The sequence below is a fragment of the Python bivittatus genome, unplaced genomic scaffold, assembly GCF_059951505.1.
Source record: "Python bivittatus isolate LINGU-HERP-01145 unplaced genomic scaffold, Pbiv_v1 ctg000020_np1212, whole genome shotgun sequence".
Taxonomy (NCBI): domain Eukaryota; kingdom Metazoa; phylum Chordata; class Lepidosauria; order Squamata; family Pythonidae; genus Python; species Python bivittatus.
Genome location: NW_028277030.1, coordinates 34025916 through 34042826, shown reverse-complemented (window position 1 = coordinate 34042826; position 16911 = coordinate 34025916). Strand labels below are relative to the sequence as shown.

Below are 16911 nucleotides of genomic sequence, written 5' to 3'. Positions count from 1 at the left end.
AGCTTCTTAAGGAAAGACAGGGTATAAATACCACTTCAAAGTGGCTTTTACAATAATCTTGTTACTAAACAAGACTTGTCTTAACTATCTATATCAAGTTGCCAAACCTCATATTTTTTTATGACAAATACATATTGCTAAAGAAAAAAAAACATTGTAAATGAAGAACTAAAGAACCCATTAGCAATATTTCAGTCTGATAGATTTATTGCATAGTGAAGAGGGCAAGACTGCCTTTCTGTTTAATGCTGTTATCATCAACTTCTATGTGGCTTTCAAATCCATGCCACAGCATGTGTAAATTTACTTACTGTTTCTTTTTATTTCCCTCTTATATTAGCTGGACACTGTGGTTCTCCAGATCCAATTGTAAATGGTCACATTAGTGGTGATGGTTTCAGTTACCGTGATACTGTGGTATATCAATGCAATCCCGGTTTTCGACTTGTTGGCACATCTGTTCGGATATGCTTACAAGATCACAAATGGTCTGGGCAAACTCCGGTTTGTGTTCGTAAGTTCACTTTTCATCTGATATGTCCTAAGCATGTAGTTGGGTAACAATGATGAGTTATAATAATTTGCACATGATTGAGATTCATATGTGCAGGATGAAACATTGATATGATTATATTACACTGATGTGATAATGGTGACAGCTACTGTTCCTGTTGCGTAGGCCCAGGTCTGGGAGAGCTTCCATCTCTCATATGACTATGCCATGAAATCTGGGCTATAACTCTGTTCCTACCCTCTTCTGCGAACAATTCCATAATACGTGATTGGACTGCTAATGTATTTGATATAGTTCAAAATATAATAGAGTCAAGCAATCTTGATACTCTATTGTATTAACTGGTCTGACTTTCAATGTTCAAATAAAAAAAGCCAGTTCAAATCTTAGCTTGCATGTGCACTCTTTAATACCCCATCACTCCCTCATTAGGCTGTATAGGAATAATAGTACATACCAGCTAGAGGCAGAGAAAGAGAGAGAACACATTTAACTTTTAGGTGAATGTTTCATATAAACAATTATATTACTGCATATATAAAGTGTAACTTCTTTGCTGAAATGCTCCTTATTGTTATTCAGAGTGTTGTAAAAGAATTATATTACAGAGTGATGATAAGTTTGAATGATAAATGCATTTGACAGAATGTAATTTATACTTAATATGTAGTTGTTAAATAGCATACTTTAACAATTTGATATGACTTCTAATTATGAACATGCATAATAATCTGATTTGAAAGTTATTAGTTTATTCAAAGTATTTAATGCAGCTGCATGGTTTGGGCATGTTGATATGTGGTATATAAATCAGGAATACTTTATGGCAATAATATTCATTAGAAACTGGGTGTTGTGGTTATGCGAATGATAGTTGTAATTATCCTGGGCCACAATCTTTGTTTATTTAATCAACCTCTATGTCACTCAGTCATGAATCTAGATAGGACATGTAACATGCAGCTATTGTAAGGGAGTCCCTTGCGTAAGAGCAGTGAAAGAACTACAGAATAAAAATTCATGGCAATTTTTTTCTGAGTTTCAAATGCAACAGTTGCAGAGTGTTGATCTGTCAAGAGGTTGGCAATGTGTGACAATAGTAATGATGATGTGGTAAGACTAGACACAAGGTCTAAGACCTTTTGTTTCTAAAAGGCATCACAAAAACAGCAACTGTCAAGAGTAATGAGGGGTGTAAACAGGAGCTGACTGAGTGGAATATGCATTTGTTGAAAAGGACAATAATCTAAGCACAACTGTCTTCACTATTGCAATTTTTACTGACAAACCTAATTTTATATTGTAACAACATATCATATATAATCTGTTCTGGCAATTTACCAAATTATAGGATTAATGGTGAAGAACATGTCAGATAGCAAAAACCTTACTATGTTATTAGCCCAATGCAGATCATTCAGGACAATTGATTTCTCAGTAGCTATCAGTTATAATAGCTCACATTGGAATAACTATATGCAAGGCAATATGCCTCTGACTATCAGATTGCCATTATATATATATATATATATATGTATGTATAAAACACAGAAAAAAACAGAGCGAAAGAACAGCTATGATTATTATACTTCTGGATTAACAAGACAGAATGCTGGGCTAGCAACATAGTCTGATCTGGTAAGACAGTATTTATGTTTCCATTTTACCAATTTGATAAATTGCCACAATGCAATAAACAATACTTCTTTGTTACATATAAGAATTGCTAACCCAGGATTATATCAAATTGTATCAGTCTAGCAGGAAACTAGACACCATTGGCACATCAGATTATCCCTCCCTTCTGCATATTCCTCTCAATCTGACCTTGGGGTTTGGGAAATCCTCTGGAATACCTTCCAGGGATTAAGGGGGTGCAATAGAAAGAAAAATGTTGTTGCACAAACAGAAGTCAGCTTGCATGACTTTGGGTGAAGCCAACAATCATTAATCATTTTAAGACATTTTTTCAAAACTAAAAATCTACAGTAGCAGCAACCCAATGATTTGTTTGAAAATAAGCCCTTTTATCCAGAAAAAAGACAAAAATAAACAGAGCATAGGGATAATTTCCTATAGGGAAGAGGGGATCACTGGGAACAACCCCCAGTTCACCTTCTAGCTCTCTATACCTGATACTGCAGCAGTCAATTTGGGAATGCCAAATTCCCCTGTAACAATCATGACTTGAGATGGATCACAACATATTCTCAAAATATCAAATGTGCTCATAGTTTTCATATATTGTTGACCTAATCTCTCCTTTCATCCATAACTTCTGGTTTATAACATGGCAGCATATAACTTATACTCAAGACAAGTCCTTGTCTTAGGTTTACAAGGTACTCTGAACTTATTTTCAACAGCAATCACATGTGGCCATCCAGGAAATCCTTCGCATGGTGTGACCAATGGCAGTGAGTTCAACTTGAATGATGTTGTCAACTTCACCTGCAATACAGGATATTTACTTCAGGGTGTCTCCCGAGCACAATGCCGAAGCAATGGACAGTGGAGCAGTTCTTTACCTAGTTGCCAAGGTAAGTTAGCAAAAAACCTATGCAACTACTTTTTCTTCATTATCAAAAAAACTAGTACAAAAGCAAACATCCATCCTACTGAAAAATGCTTCTGTACCACAGTCAATATACCCTCTTTACCACTGTAGCATCTTTTAAATTGGGGAGGGGGGGCATCTCAAAAAATTGCACTATCCCAAATAATAAAAATCCTGGATGTAAATAACCTGATCCCCAAGGCTGCTTATGCTCCCCAGATTAAAGTTGCTTCACAACTGTAATTTAAATACATAGCAAGTAATCATAACAACTGCATACAGTTTAATTGTTATTAATTTAAATTAATTTAAATGCAAATAAAATTCAGTTTTTGTTTTGATCCTGCCCATTTCATTATCCTCACCCTACTACTTCTTGGAGCATATCCAGAAGCATTCCATTGAAACACATAGTAGACCTGTACCCCCTAAAACTACTTTCCTGGAATGATTGATAGTAAGAATAGATACACACAACAGTTATGATCAGAATGATCATCCTAGTTTTATCAGTAATATGAGTTCAAATTATTTTCATGTAAAATTGAAAGATGAACATTTTCACAAGATCTGGAAGCCACTTCCTTGTATGAATTAAATACAGTGATAATTAATGGTGGTTAATTCGTTTTTTAAAGTTTGCTGTATCTTATGCCATTAGAACTATGATTGATTTCCACACTAGCAGTTACAGAAGCAAAAGACATTTAGAGACACCTTTTTCCCCTATGTAAATTGCATTAGTTCTATAGAGAGAAGTACCTCTGTGTATCAAGATTTCATTCTCCAGGACCAAATATTACCAGAGCAAAAGAATTACAAAAATTACGTGAGAAAAAAGAAACATGTGCATACTGTATATTACTTCCATGATCAAATTAGCATCTGAATTCTTGCTGAGTTTTAAAAAGACCAAACAATTATAATATAGTATGAATGCAGCTTTCTTAAAATCAGCCCAAGATTTCAGGTATGAAAATATTTTCTGAAGGTGAATTTGCAGAGTCCTATTTTATATGTCACTAAACATTAGGATGTTGATTTTTTCCTTAATATTTTGCATATATTCAAAACTGTCACAGTGAGACCTAGTGCCTACTGAAAGCATTAAGTGATAGGGTCATAATCTATTATGCAAATTGTGCAATCATCTGAGAAACATAATAAAAAATCCACTGTAGTGCTTGTCTTACTCTTATTATTAGTATTGTACAAGAAAAGGTTTCCTTTTAATTATAATTTAAAACTTCAGGATACTTAGATACAATCTTAATTTATTAACTCCCCAAAAGTGCAAGATATAACAGCAATGAAAAAAAAATGTGAAAATGATAGCAGGTATACTTCTGATATGCATATAAAGATAAACCAAAGTACTGCAAAACAAAATACAGTGAAACAAAAAACACAAACAGTATGAGGAATGAAGGAATTGGTCTAGCCAGGTCTCAAGAATACATTCCAAGTCAGCTCATTAATTCACTTGGGCATGGTTTTATTCCACAGTGATTTCACAGTTACCAAGAACAGCTGGAGACAAAGGTGCTAGACAACTCAGCCACCTGGGCCCAGGAATGGGACAACTTTATTTATTTATTTATATTTCAAATTTGGACACTGCCCATCTCACGAGGATATACCCTGAGTGGGTACAAACTTATTTTTATGTATTTCTTTGCAGCCATTTAATGGTCACCTGTATATTAGTAGCCTAGATATACAAGTAGTCCTACTTCTGTCTTTTCAAGATTCAGTCTTAGTTTACTAGTTCTTTCCATTCATTCTTTTTAAGGAATACTTAAAGTTAACTTGCTAGCGTAAACTTTTAGCTGTGCTTTTAATGCAACCAATCATTCTCCTGCAATATTAATTCCAAAATAAACCAACAGAGTTGCTACCAAAAAAAAAAAAAAAAATCTTATGTTATTCCTTCCTCTGTACCTTAAGTGCCTAATTCAACATACCCAATATAAGTACAAATAATTTTTATAATTCTACATATCTACAAGTAGCTACAGATAATGCATGATGAAAAATAATATGTTATTGGAATGTTAAGAAGTTACTGACTAATTTAACTATATACTGCAAGCAGATGGAAAGGATTCATCAGATGATTCCTATGTGGCAAGTGTTTTATAGCCTATAGTAGTTTGAACCTGAGTGAGTATAAACCACTTGGACACACACCAGTTACTTTGATTGCAATTCAGAGCAGCTAAATTCACATTTTAATCTAGAAGTAACTTTGAGTATTCCTCAAATATAGAGACTCATATTGATATCTTTACTATTGGATATAGTTGTTAATAACAATAACAAATGTGTATGAAGAGGGGTCCTATATGTTTGGTAAGTCATAGAATATCATTCACTCTTCACATTTTTACATAAGATCAGCACAGTATATAAAAGTTTTATCAGAAAACAATTTTTGTGAAACTGTGACACTGAACTAGGACTACCAGATCTGGTCTGCAAAACTCCAGAAGACCACCAGATGGCAGCAAGGTTACAGAAAACTATGTCCTGCCATCTGTTGGTCAACCAAAGATTTGTAGCACAGATCTGATAGCCCTAATATCAAACCTGCCTTATAAAAATCTGTAGTATACTAATAGTTTTCAGTGACTATATTCAGCATTTCATCTGAAACCAATGAAGGATTATGGCACTGTTTAGGCATTTTGCCCTCAAGGTTTAAAAACAAAGCTAAGCCAGGTTCTTAGGTCCACAGGGCAGATCTAAGTATCTCTGCCACTCTCTTTTCCCTTCCTCAAGACTAAATATTAAATGGTCACATTTATTTCCCCTTGAAATCCTTAGTAGCTGTCTTTGGAATAAAGCAATCTCCTTCTGCTCTCTTGCTTGATTTATTACTGACTCCCTTGGGTAAAAAACAATCAGGAAAATCAGCCAGTTCAGCTCTATCTTCCAACCAACTTAAACTCAAGCTTCATTTCATTCCTACCCACCCCAGCTCTTCTTGGGAGCTCAACTGCTTTTTATATGGGGCATTTTCATGATAATGTCAGCTTTATTTATATATGTCTTGTAATATCACTTTTCAAATAAATCACAAATAGTTTTTCTAAAGAAGCAAAAAGATTAATATTAAATAGGAAAATTATTCATCTCTTGGGCAAGGAAAATCATCTGTAGTAACCAAGTTAGAAAACTTTATCTTTGTTTTCTTCTTGCTGTGATGGACACAGTGCATTAATTCCAGAAAAAAAAGATTCTTCCCTCTGAAGCCAGTATGCCAATTCCTTGCTTTGGGGAGTAGATTGGAAGAAAAGATACTGTACATTTCATGAGTTTCCTCTAGAATGAACTCCATTTTATGGCTCTATTTGGGAGAATATGGACTTTGTCAGTAGATACTGTAGATTTAGTAAATGGTTGAGACACAGAAAAGTGGGAACTTACTCTTCTGTATTTGCTTGCCTGGCAAATACTTTTCTTTCTATTCTCCTTGGAAGAGAAAGAACGACACTTTCAGAAACCCTCTCATATGTGTTAGATATGCAGAGGTAATGCTAATTTATTTTTCTTTCTGCCTTTGTTGTTTTACTGGGCAAAGTTAAGAATCATTAGAAATTTTATTTGGGAAAACAGAGTAGAACTGGTTGACTACCATTCTGTACATGCTTGTCTGTTCTTCTTCCCTACCTTTGTTGTTGTTGTTGTTATTGATAATGGGGAAAATAAGAAGGGACAATACAAACCTGTGCTCAGCTTGCAGTTTAGTTCTATCTATGATTTAAAATGTTAGACTCTCTAGCTCTAGCCACCCAGGTAGGCTTCATAGGAATTTCCCAGAGAAAACCTGACATTTATTTTTCTTTTTAAAAACTGCTTTGCAGAAATAATTGTACTGATTGTACTGATTGATTCTCCTATACTATTTTCTAATCTGATTTTCTCCTCCAAATCCTGCTATTTTCTTCACTGTGGAAAACATATATGCAATGGTTCAAATACAGAAGGGAGATCAAAGCTTCAGTCCTGACTCAAATCTCTACTGAGCTGAAAACACAGTATAATAACTATGAACAAATCTTGATCCCAGAGCTAAAGCTACTACATAGGATGGTGGTGAGAATACATGACACAACACTATACAGAATTTCATGGAAAAAGAATACAGTGATATTAAAATGGAATAAATTAATGGTACCTGCTTCTTTGGCTCTTTCCTTTTCTATAAGTTGCAAAGAAGAGTGTAAAATGTTTATGTGTGTTCTTAATAATAGCTCCTGATCTTTCTTCTGTGACTGATAAATGAAAATTGCATAGGAAATTTGCATGAAAGATGTGGAAAGTAATCAAATGGGCAGGGATAATGGTTCCTGATTACCTGCAAGACTGTAGTATCACAGTTGACACTCATTAAAACAAACAAACAAACAAAGTTTAAAAAGAGAGAACACAAAAAACCCAAAATACAAAAAAGGGCCAAGGTTTTGTTTTGTTTTGTTTTCAAAATAAATTCTTAACCATTTTGGGAGTCCCAAAAAGTGCATCCATATCATTCTTCTATGCAAAGACTGGCATCCAATGTATTAAAACATGAATTATAGTACTGTGACAAGATAAAATCCCTTGTAGCAGCCTGGCTAAGTTCACAGGGTACAACTGTTTAGCAATTATAGCTAACACTATCTTTCAGGGGTCACTTTTCCTGGTGTCCTTTCCTTAATCCCAGTCTATAAGAAAATTAAAAGGAACTACTATAATAACATCTTCTGGTCCTGTAGTGTAAAAACATGTGACTATATTTTCATTCCTCCTTTCCTGCTTTGGGAGATAACTCAATCTCACAAGAAATAAACAAAATAAAAACTCAACAATATATTAAATCCAGTTTGCAAAAATACATGCAACATTTGTGGCAGATCACAGGATGATGTTGGTCTGCTGTAATTAATGAGCCAGGGCAGAATCCATCCTTCCAAATTAGATTTCAGCTTACAATAAATTAATAAAAGGTAAAATAAATCTTCTTAAATATAGTCACATTACACAGAATGCCATACTTATGCAGAGAAATAAAAACAATAGACAACAAAAGCAGAGTACAATAAAAATACATCATCCTGGCTAAACGTAGGCTATTTCTTCATAAATAGAACCCTCTCAATGCAAAAATCCTTGGTTTCTTTTCCCTGGACTCCCTCCAGCTTCTTGGAGTAATTCTAGCATTTTATAGGTCTGTTGCAGAGACTTGTTTTCCCAGCTCAGAAACAGCAACTTCTTTTTCCATTTCCCCTGAGCTCTGCAAGTAGATTTTAGTAGGATAAAGTATTTTTCTTAGTTAGGAGAGGGAGGGGTTTGGATATCTGACTGAGCTTATATGCTAAAATAATTTCTGAATATGAATTAAAACTCAGATATTGGCTGACTGTCGGTTAATGTGGAGTGAGAGGTTTTCAGCCTGTACATTCACCATAACCTCACTTAGGTCACCTATCAGAAAGCAGTGAAAACATGACTTTTTAGACAGCCCTTGGAGACTAAGAGATGCCCTTTGATTCCTATCCAGTTGGTGATGGCTGTTTTGAACTTTACTGACTTTGTTAGAGTTACAAGAGATTTATGATTTTTATTTTATGATTTGATTAAGTAAATTCTCTAGAGATGTATAGCTGTGGCAATTAAGGAATATTAAAAATAAACAGATAAACTAAAACCAAGATTTTAAAAATATACAAGGATTTAATAAATACTTTTTTTAAAATCCATTAAAATCTGCTATGCAGATACTGAGGAAATTATACATTAGTTTAATGCATCAGTTTAAAGGATTTTCAGTCTAACCACTTAAGTCACCATTGCATCCTTGACCTATAACAAACACAAACATAAGGAAAGAGCAGAATTTGTCTAGAAGGCTAATAAATATCATTGCAGCATGCTGTTGAAGGATACTTTTAGTTAGCACAAGTTAAAGACTGTATTTGCAGTTGTTTTGACTTTGTGAACTAAACCATAAAAATAATCAGCTGTGATATCTGTATTGTCCACTGAAGCCAATGGGCTTAGACTAAACACATCTGTTTAAAAGTTTGCAGATTGCAGTCTTAATTACTAATGTTGAGTTCTTCCTGGTAAAAGTACAAGACAAACTTAAGCCAAATGGCAATTTAAAGAAGGTGAGAATAAACTAAAAGAAAGAGAAAAATATAGCAGTCCATTGGCATTTTGTGTAAAAAACCACTACAGTGTTGTGGTAACTGAAGACATGAAGTGAACCTTCTTTATTATATGCTTGTTCATATTCCTTCCAGGCATCCATTTACCCAGTTTTCCACATTGTTCATAATGCAGTAACTGTCTACTATCCCCATCAGTGTTTTTATAAACTAAAACACCCTAAATATTTTATCTTTCTTTCCTTACACTCCAGTCATGCTATGCTTTGTGAATGTTTTGTCTTTATACATTAGCTCATATCATTCTTTCAATATCAGCCATGCTGTTGTTATTTAAAAGATGGAATTATTAATTTAAAAGCATTTATCTTGTAATAGAACCATATAAAGCAGCTATCATGTAACAGAAACTGAAAACTGTTTACTTGTTGTCTCTTATATACACAACTGAAAGGCTTTAGTGGGTTATTGTATTGCAAACCACAGAAAGTCTTTTGATTGCCATGGAAAAGAAGGAAGGGAGGGAGGGAGTCTGCAATTGGAGCAGAGGTGCATAGGATACTGGCTTTCTCAATCTTCATTAGTGAGAAAATTTCTCTCTGATTTACAGTGGTGAACTGTTCAGATCCTGGCTTTGTGGAAAATGCCATTCGTCATGGACAGCAGAATTTCCCTGAATCTTTCAAGTATGGAACCAGTGTGGTTTACCACTGTAAGAAGGGGTTCTATCTTCTAGGATCTTCCACTGTAACATGTAAAGCAAATGGTTTATGGGACAGATCATTACCCAAATGTTTGCGTAAGTACCCAACAGCTGTTTCAGTTTCTTTCATCAGAAGGCCAGAAATATCATTTATTACAGGGATGCACGTATACTATTGTTACTTACAGTAAATTCATTGTGTGACAAAGTTTATTTTAATTTTCACCCCATACCTGCTTGCCCCCTCCCCCCCACTTTATTTGGAACACTGAGTTGGATAGTTCACCAAGGAAATCCATAGACAATACAAAAGTAACAGAGGATAAATGGTTGTTTATGTGAAAGTAACCAAGAAATATGTTCACTATGTTTACTATGAAAGTATCCAAGAAAATTGTTCACTGTATTCAAGTAACAAGTAATGGGGATCATGGAAGGAATGTATCAAGTAATGGACTCAAGTTCTCTTATCCATTCTTTTTTGCTTTATGTACTAACTTCATAATTATAAACTTTTTCAAACTGCATTGCTGTTCTTCAGAAAATGAACACTTATCTTTCTTTTGCTCATCATAGCAATATCTTGTGGACATCCTGGAGTTCCAACAAATGCAATTCTATCAGGAGATAAATTTACATTTGGATCTGTAGTTCACTATTCTTGTGCAGAAAGGCAAACTCTCATGGGAAACTCTAGCAGAGTGTGCCAGGAAAACAGCCGCTGGAGTGGAACACTCCCTCATTGTTCAGGTAATTTTGTGAGGAATTAATTGTGACCTTCTAATTTATTTGTAATATTCACTTGCTATTTTTAACAGAAGAAGTTGCATTATTTTATTTAACAAAAATAGCTTCCATGTTATTTAATTAATTGGTGAGCCACCTTATGAAGATAGCTTAATTCAACAGTTAAGGTCTTTAGTATGTCTCTTGATAGGCATGAAGAACTGAAACCATTTCATCTGATTTCATTCTTACCTTACCACTCACATATGTACCAATTTTGGATGATACTTCTTGCATCTGAGTTAGCAGACTCTAGTTCAAAAGAAAAAACACCAGGAATTGAGCTGACTGATAAAAAATGGCTGTATCCAATTTATTATCTATGATCCATACACTACAGATTTTATCCAAAGTTCATCTCTTCAAGACAAAAGTGTACAATCTCCTGCAAGGTTTCATAGCAACATGCAATCCTTGAAAGTCTGGTGTGGTCCTAGAGTGCTTCCCAAAGTTACAATGGAACAGTACCAGAAGGGGAAATTACTAAATACATTTATATCATTCATTTAATATATTTGTATACTACTTTCTGGGTAGACACATCTCAAAATGACTTACAAGTAAAAAATAAATTATTTTTTGTTGAACATAAAATATAATTATAAAATACAGTAAATGAAAGCAATCTAAAACCATTCATTAAAAAGGAGGCAGGGAGAAGAAAGCAAAACAAAATAATTCATCCATGACTTTCACATAGGAAAAGGCTGGGTGAAGAGTTAAGTCTTTAGTACATTCCTGAAAGATTCAGTAGAAGGTGCCTCACAAATTTCATGGTGGAAAATTTCCAGAGAACAGGAGTCAATATGGAAAACACCCACAAGATGACAGTCCTTCAGACTTGGCACAGGCACCAATAATTTCATCTTAGCATTCATTCATTCATTCATTCATTCATTCATTCATTCATTCATTCATTCATTCATTCATTCTCAATCATATTTATATAGCTGCCTGTCTCACAATCAAGTTACTCTGGGAGGCATACAACAAAGTTAAAAACAAAATATAGAAATTAATATTATTAATATTAAAAACTTTACAATAATAAAAGGCACACAACCAGGTCTTGAGGGACCTCTGGAAAGCTAAAAAGGATGAGGTCAGCTTCATCTGGGATAGAAGGGTGTTCCATAAAGTGGGTGCCACAGCAGAAAAGGTCCACTGCCTAGGACCTTGAAACTCACTAGTCGATGGGACCTGCAGTATGCCCTCTCTGCTGGATCTGATGGGATGGGCAGATGTAATCGGTCCCTCAAATAACCCAGCCACATGCCATGTGGGGCTTTAAAGGTCAAAACCAGCACCTTGAATTGGACCTGGAAGTAGACTGGTAACTGATGTAGCTCTCAGAGCAGAAGTATAATGTGCATTTTTCTGGAAACACACATAACTGCCCACACCCCTGCATTCTGCATCAGCTGAAGCTTCTGGATATACTTCAAGGGCAGCCCCATGTAAGCAAATTACAGTATAGCATCAACCATGGTATCCTTCTGGATTGACTCAAAGGATTGGGGGTGGGCAGCACAGTGTTATGCTGGTTCAGCTTCTTTCTTGGGGGTCGATTCCAGTCGGTGGTGAATGGGGGGAGAGATCTGCCCTTAGCCCCTACTGTTTGGGGTGCTACAGGGGTCAGTGATCTCTCTGCTCCTATTTAACATTTACATGAGGCCACTAGGTGAGCTGATCATCAATATGCTGATGATACTCAATTATACATTTATACCCCTGGCAAACTAAGCAGTGCTGTGGGCATCTTATCCCAGTGCCTGGAGGCTGTGAGGATCTGAATGGAGAAGAACAGATTTCAACTGAACCCTGGCAAGACTTGAGTAGCTTTGGGTTTTGGGGCCCACTGGTTCTAGGTGATTAGGATGTGAGTGACTGTGAGGTAGAGCCTCTTGATCTAGGAAGGGGTGCAACTGATGCACAACACAAAGTTGATCAAAGGCCCTCCTAGCCCCGACTACCATTGGCTCCTTGAGCAGGAGTCATAAGTCTCGAAGAACCCCCAGATTGCACACATGGTCTGTTTGGGGCAGTGTATCCCCATCAAGCACCAAAGATGGGATCACCCTAGTGATGTGTGTGTGTGTGTGTGTGTACTGGCCATGAGATACTTTGCCTTGCCATGTCTCTTTTCTATTCTTCACTGGTCTTTCTTATAAGCCAGTTTGGTCTCTTCAATATTCAGTAAGTCTTCATGGTGTACTAGCTTCAGTACATCTTCTTCACTGTCCTTCAGATATTCTTCTAATGCCCTTTTTTCTTCTTCAACTGTCTGGTGTACTTGGAACATTCCACACCCACTTATGCTCCTTGGTAAGTAGAGTCTGTCAACATCACTGTGTGGATGAAGGTCATGATTCATTGTCATTATTTTTCTGGTCTTCCTATCCAGGGCTGCTAGTTCTGCTTGAGTCCAGTCCACTATTCCAGCTATGTGTCTAATGACTGGAATTGCCCACGTGTTAATTGCCTTGATGGTATTTCCTCCACTGAGTTTGGATTTTAAGATCTTCTTCACTCTCATGATCTATTGACTACTAACCTTCTTCTTGACTTCAATGTGCTTGATGCTGTCAGCTTGAAGGATGCCTAGGTATTTGTAGTGACCTTCTTTATTCAGACTCTTGATGTTATTTCCATTGGGCATCTTGATTCCTTCAGTTTTCACTATTTTTCCCCTGTTGATGGTCAGGGTGGCACATTTGTCCAATCCAAGCTCCATTGCAATATCTTGGCTGTATATTTGGACAGTGTTGAGCAGCGATTCTATTTCAGAAGGTGCTTTTCCATACAGCTTCAGATTGTCAATGTAAAGGAGGTGGGATAGCTTGGCAGATGTTTTGGATGCTTGATAACCATGGCCTGACTTATTCAGTATTGTTGACAGAGGAATCAATGCAATGACAAACAGTAGTGGTTATAGTGAGTCTCCTTGAAAGTTTCCTCTCTTGATATTAATCTGTCCCAGTCTATCACCATTGACCAGCCATGTGTCTTCCATTTTGCCATTGATCTTTGCACAAAGCTTCTGGCATTTCTTCTGATTCCTGTTTTTTCTAGGCACTTGATTATCCAATGATGTGTCAGGAAGTCAAATGCTTTTTTGTAACCAATCCAAGCTACATTCAAGGTGGTCTTCCTTCTCTTGCAGTTTTCCAAAATCATCTTGTTAATTAGGAGCTATCTTTTGTTCCTCTGCTATTTGGGCGGTTTCCTTTCTGCTCAAATGGAAAGAGTTTGTTTTCAACTAGATGTTGTTGGACTGCATCAGCTACCACACCAGTTAATAATTTGAACATTGCTGGCAAGCAGGTAATTGGGCTGTAGTTGCCTGGTGCTGCCCCTTTTGCTGGATCTTTCATTCTTGTTGTATTGCTAGAGGTTAACCAACCTTCAATTTCACCTCCTTACAGTATGTTGTTAAACTGCTTGGCAATGAGTGGATGCAGACCAGTCAGATGTTTCAACCAAAAACCGTGCAGTTCACCTTCACCTGGTGCTGACCAATTCTTGATCTTCCTTGCCCTTTTCTCCACCATTCCTGTTATTACACCTCCTTTATCCAAACTGCATTCTTGTTGTATTTCTTTGGGTTGTCCCGTAGCTGCGGCCAGAACTGAAGTTTCTTCTTTGTCAGGTGTTGACTGGTTCATTGCAGTCTCTCGATTCGTGGATTGGTAGAAACGTTTCTGATTTGCGTGAAATTGGAGATTCTGCCTATCATGTGCAATTCGAGCTTCGTATCTGCTGGTCTTTTTAGCTACGGCTGTTATTTGCTGCTTTATTATTTTCAGTGCTTCCTTGATCTTCCTTGTTTCTAGGTGATATTTTTTGATCAGATATTTTTTGGTCGTCTTGTTCTTCTGCTTCTTTTCTTTCATTCCTTCTAGCTTACTTGCATCTGATCTTAGCATGCTGATCTTATTTTCCAACCTGATCTTCCACTTCGGTGGTGCACTGTTTAGCCTTTTTTCTTTTTTGTTGATTTTGCATCCAAGCTATTCAGTTAAAACTGCAGCCATGCTGTACATTAGTTGGTTTGTTTCTTGCAATGAGCTGGTGCTTATATTTGATATTACAGTATTGGCATCTTTTAATACTTGGGCTGGCTGTTTCTTTGTAGCAAGCTTCAATGCAGGCAACCTTGTTCTGTTGTTTTTGTGCTGTTCTAGATGCTCAATTATTCTTTGTTTCAATTTCTTTTGTTTTTTTAGTTAGAAGGCTTTGTTCTTTCTGAGGAGAAGGCAGAGGAGAAGGTGCCTGCTTTGGGAATGAGAACGATTCAATAGCTATGCTGGCTTCCTCTGCTGCTGATTCCCCCTGATTTGCCTCTACAGTCTGAGTACTTCTTTGATTTCTTTGCCCTGGGTAGACCTTTGCAGTTCTTCCAATTCTACTTCTGTGAATATTTTATTTCATATTATAAATCAACGTTGATCTGCTAGCCTGAGTTCTGTTTTTTCTAATTCTGGATGTTCTTTCCTGAACTGGTGCATTCTTTTTAGATATCCTCTTCTCGTTGGACTTGATTTGTAATAGCAGATCATTATTTCTTTGTTTTCAGTCTTTGTATATTTGCGACGGGTAAACAGCTTTTCTTCCAGTAGTCCAGCAGCTGCTGGCCTTGGTTGCTCAGCCAGCAGTCCTGAGTCCTGTAGCCTACTTGTCACCAGATGTCGAGGAATTAAAACACCTAACATGGTCCTTGTTGACCCAGACCTATCCAGTATAGGTCTCTGTAAATTACATCTCACCATATTGTTTATGGGAGAGACAGTCTTCATCTGGCTTCTCTGATGAGACCTGTCCAGTATGGTTGAACCTCTGGCATAGCTGTCATCCTCCTCAGAGCATGCAAGCCCCACAACCACATCAAAGTAGTGCCTCACTGGGGGATGATGATGATGAGGATGATGATGAGGAGGATGAGGATGAGGATGATGATGATGATTTATTTAATTTATCCCCGCCCATCTCCCCGCAATGGGGGACTCTGGGTGGCTTACAACATACTAAAAAACATAAATACAGTTAAAAGTTATGAAACCAAACATTAAAAAGATAAAAAAGCTAAGAAATCCAAGAGGCCACTGGGGCCACAGCATACCACTAAGGGGCCAGCCAACCCCAGTTCTGATTTCTTCCCTCCCTGCCCCAGGCCAGATGGCATAGCCATGTCTTTAAGTCCCTCCGAAAGGCCTGGAGTGAGGGGGCCTGTCTCACCTCCGGGGGCAAGATGTTCCAAAGGGCGGGGGCCACAGCAGAGAAGGCCCGCCATCTGGACCCCGCTAATCGGAGTTCTTTTACTGTGGGGATCCGAAGCATGCCCTCTCTGTGAGATCGGATGGGACGGGTAGAGATCGTGGGGGCGAGGCGGTCCTTCAGGTAGCCTGGCCCCATGCCATGTAGGGCTTTAAAGGTGATAACCAACACCTTGAATTGGACCCGGAAGCAAACTGGAACCCAATGCAGCTCACGGAGCAGAGGTGTTATATGGGTCCTTCTTTGGGCCCCAAAAATTGCCCACGCGGCTGCATTCTGGACCAGCTGCAGCTTCCAGATATTCTTCAAGGGTAGCCCCATGTAGAGCGCATTGCAGTAGTCTATCTGGGAGATAACGAGGGCATGAGTGACCGTTCGCAAGGCATCCCAATCCAGGAGAGGGCGTAACTGGTGCACAACCCGAAGCTGTGCAAAAGCCCTCCTGGCCACGGCTGCCACCTGCTCTTCGAGCAGGAGTCGTGAGTCCAGGAGGACCCCCAAGTTACGCACTGGGTCTGTCTGGGGCAGTGCTACCCCATCCAGAAACAACGATGACAACGTCCCAGATACAGAAGACCAATTAACCCACAGCCACTCCGTCTTGCCAGGGTTCAGCTGGAGCCTGTAGTTCCCCATCCAGACCCTCACAGCCTCCAGGCACCGCGAAAGGGCGGAAACAGCATCACTTACCTCACCAGGGATGGAGATGTATAGTTGAGTATCATCAGCATACTGATGATACCTCATCCCATGATGACGGATAATCTCACCCAGCGGCTACATATAGATGTTGAAAAGGAGCAGAGAGAGAACCGAACCCTGCGGCACCCCACAAAGGAGGGGCCGAGGATGGGACCTCTCGCCCCCTATCACCACCGATTGGGATCGGCCCCGGAGAAAGGAGGTGAACCACCACAAAACT

The 16911-nt window shown here is 37.8% G+C and overlaps 1 protein-coding gene across 1 annotated transcript in view; it reads left to right on the top strand.

Moving 5' to 3' along the window:
- CSMD1 (CUB and Sushi multiple domains 1) overlaps positions 1-16911 on the top strand; it is a 1157732-nt gene that overhangs the window by 1085377 nt on the left and 55444 nt on the right. The window contains exons 53-56 of the mRNA XM_088136832.1: positions 341-514; positions 2881-3054; positions 9837-10025; positions 10506-10679. Coding sequence (XP_087992958.1) covers positions 341-514; positions 2881-3054; positions 9837-10025; positions 10506-10679 — 711 coding nt within the window. The remainder of the gene's footprint in view (positions 1-340; positions 515-2880; positions 3055-9836; positions 10026-10505; positions 10680-16911) is intronic.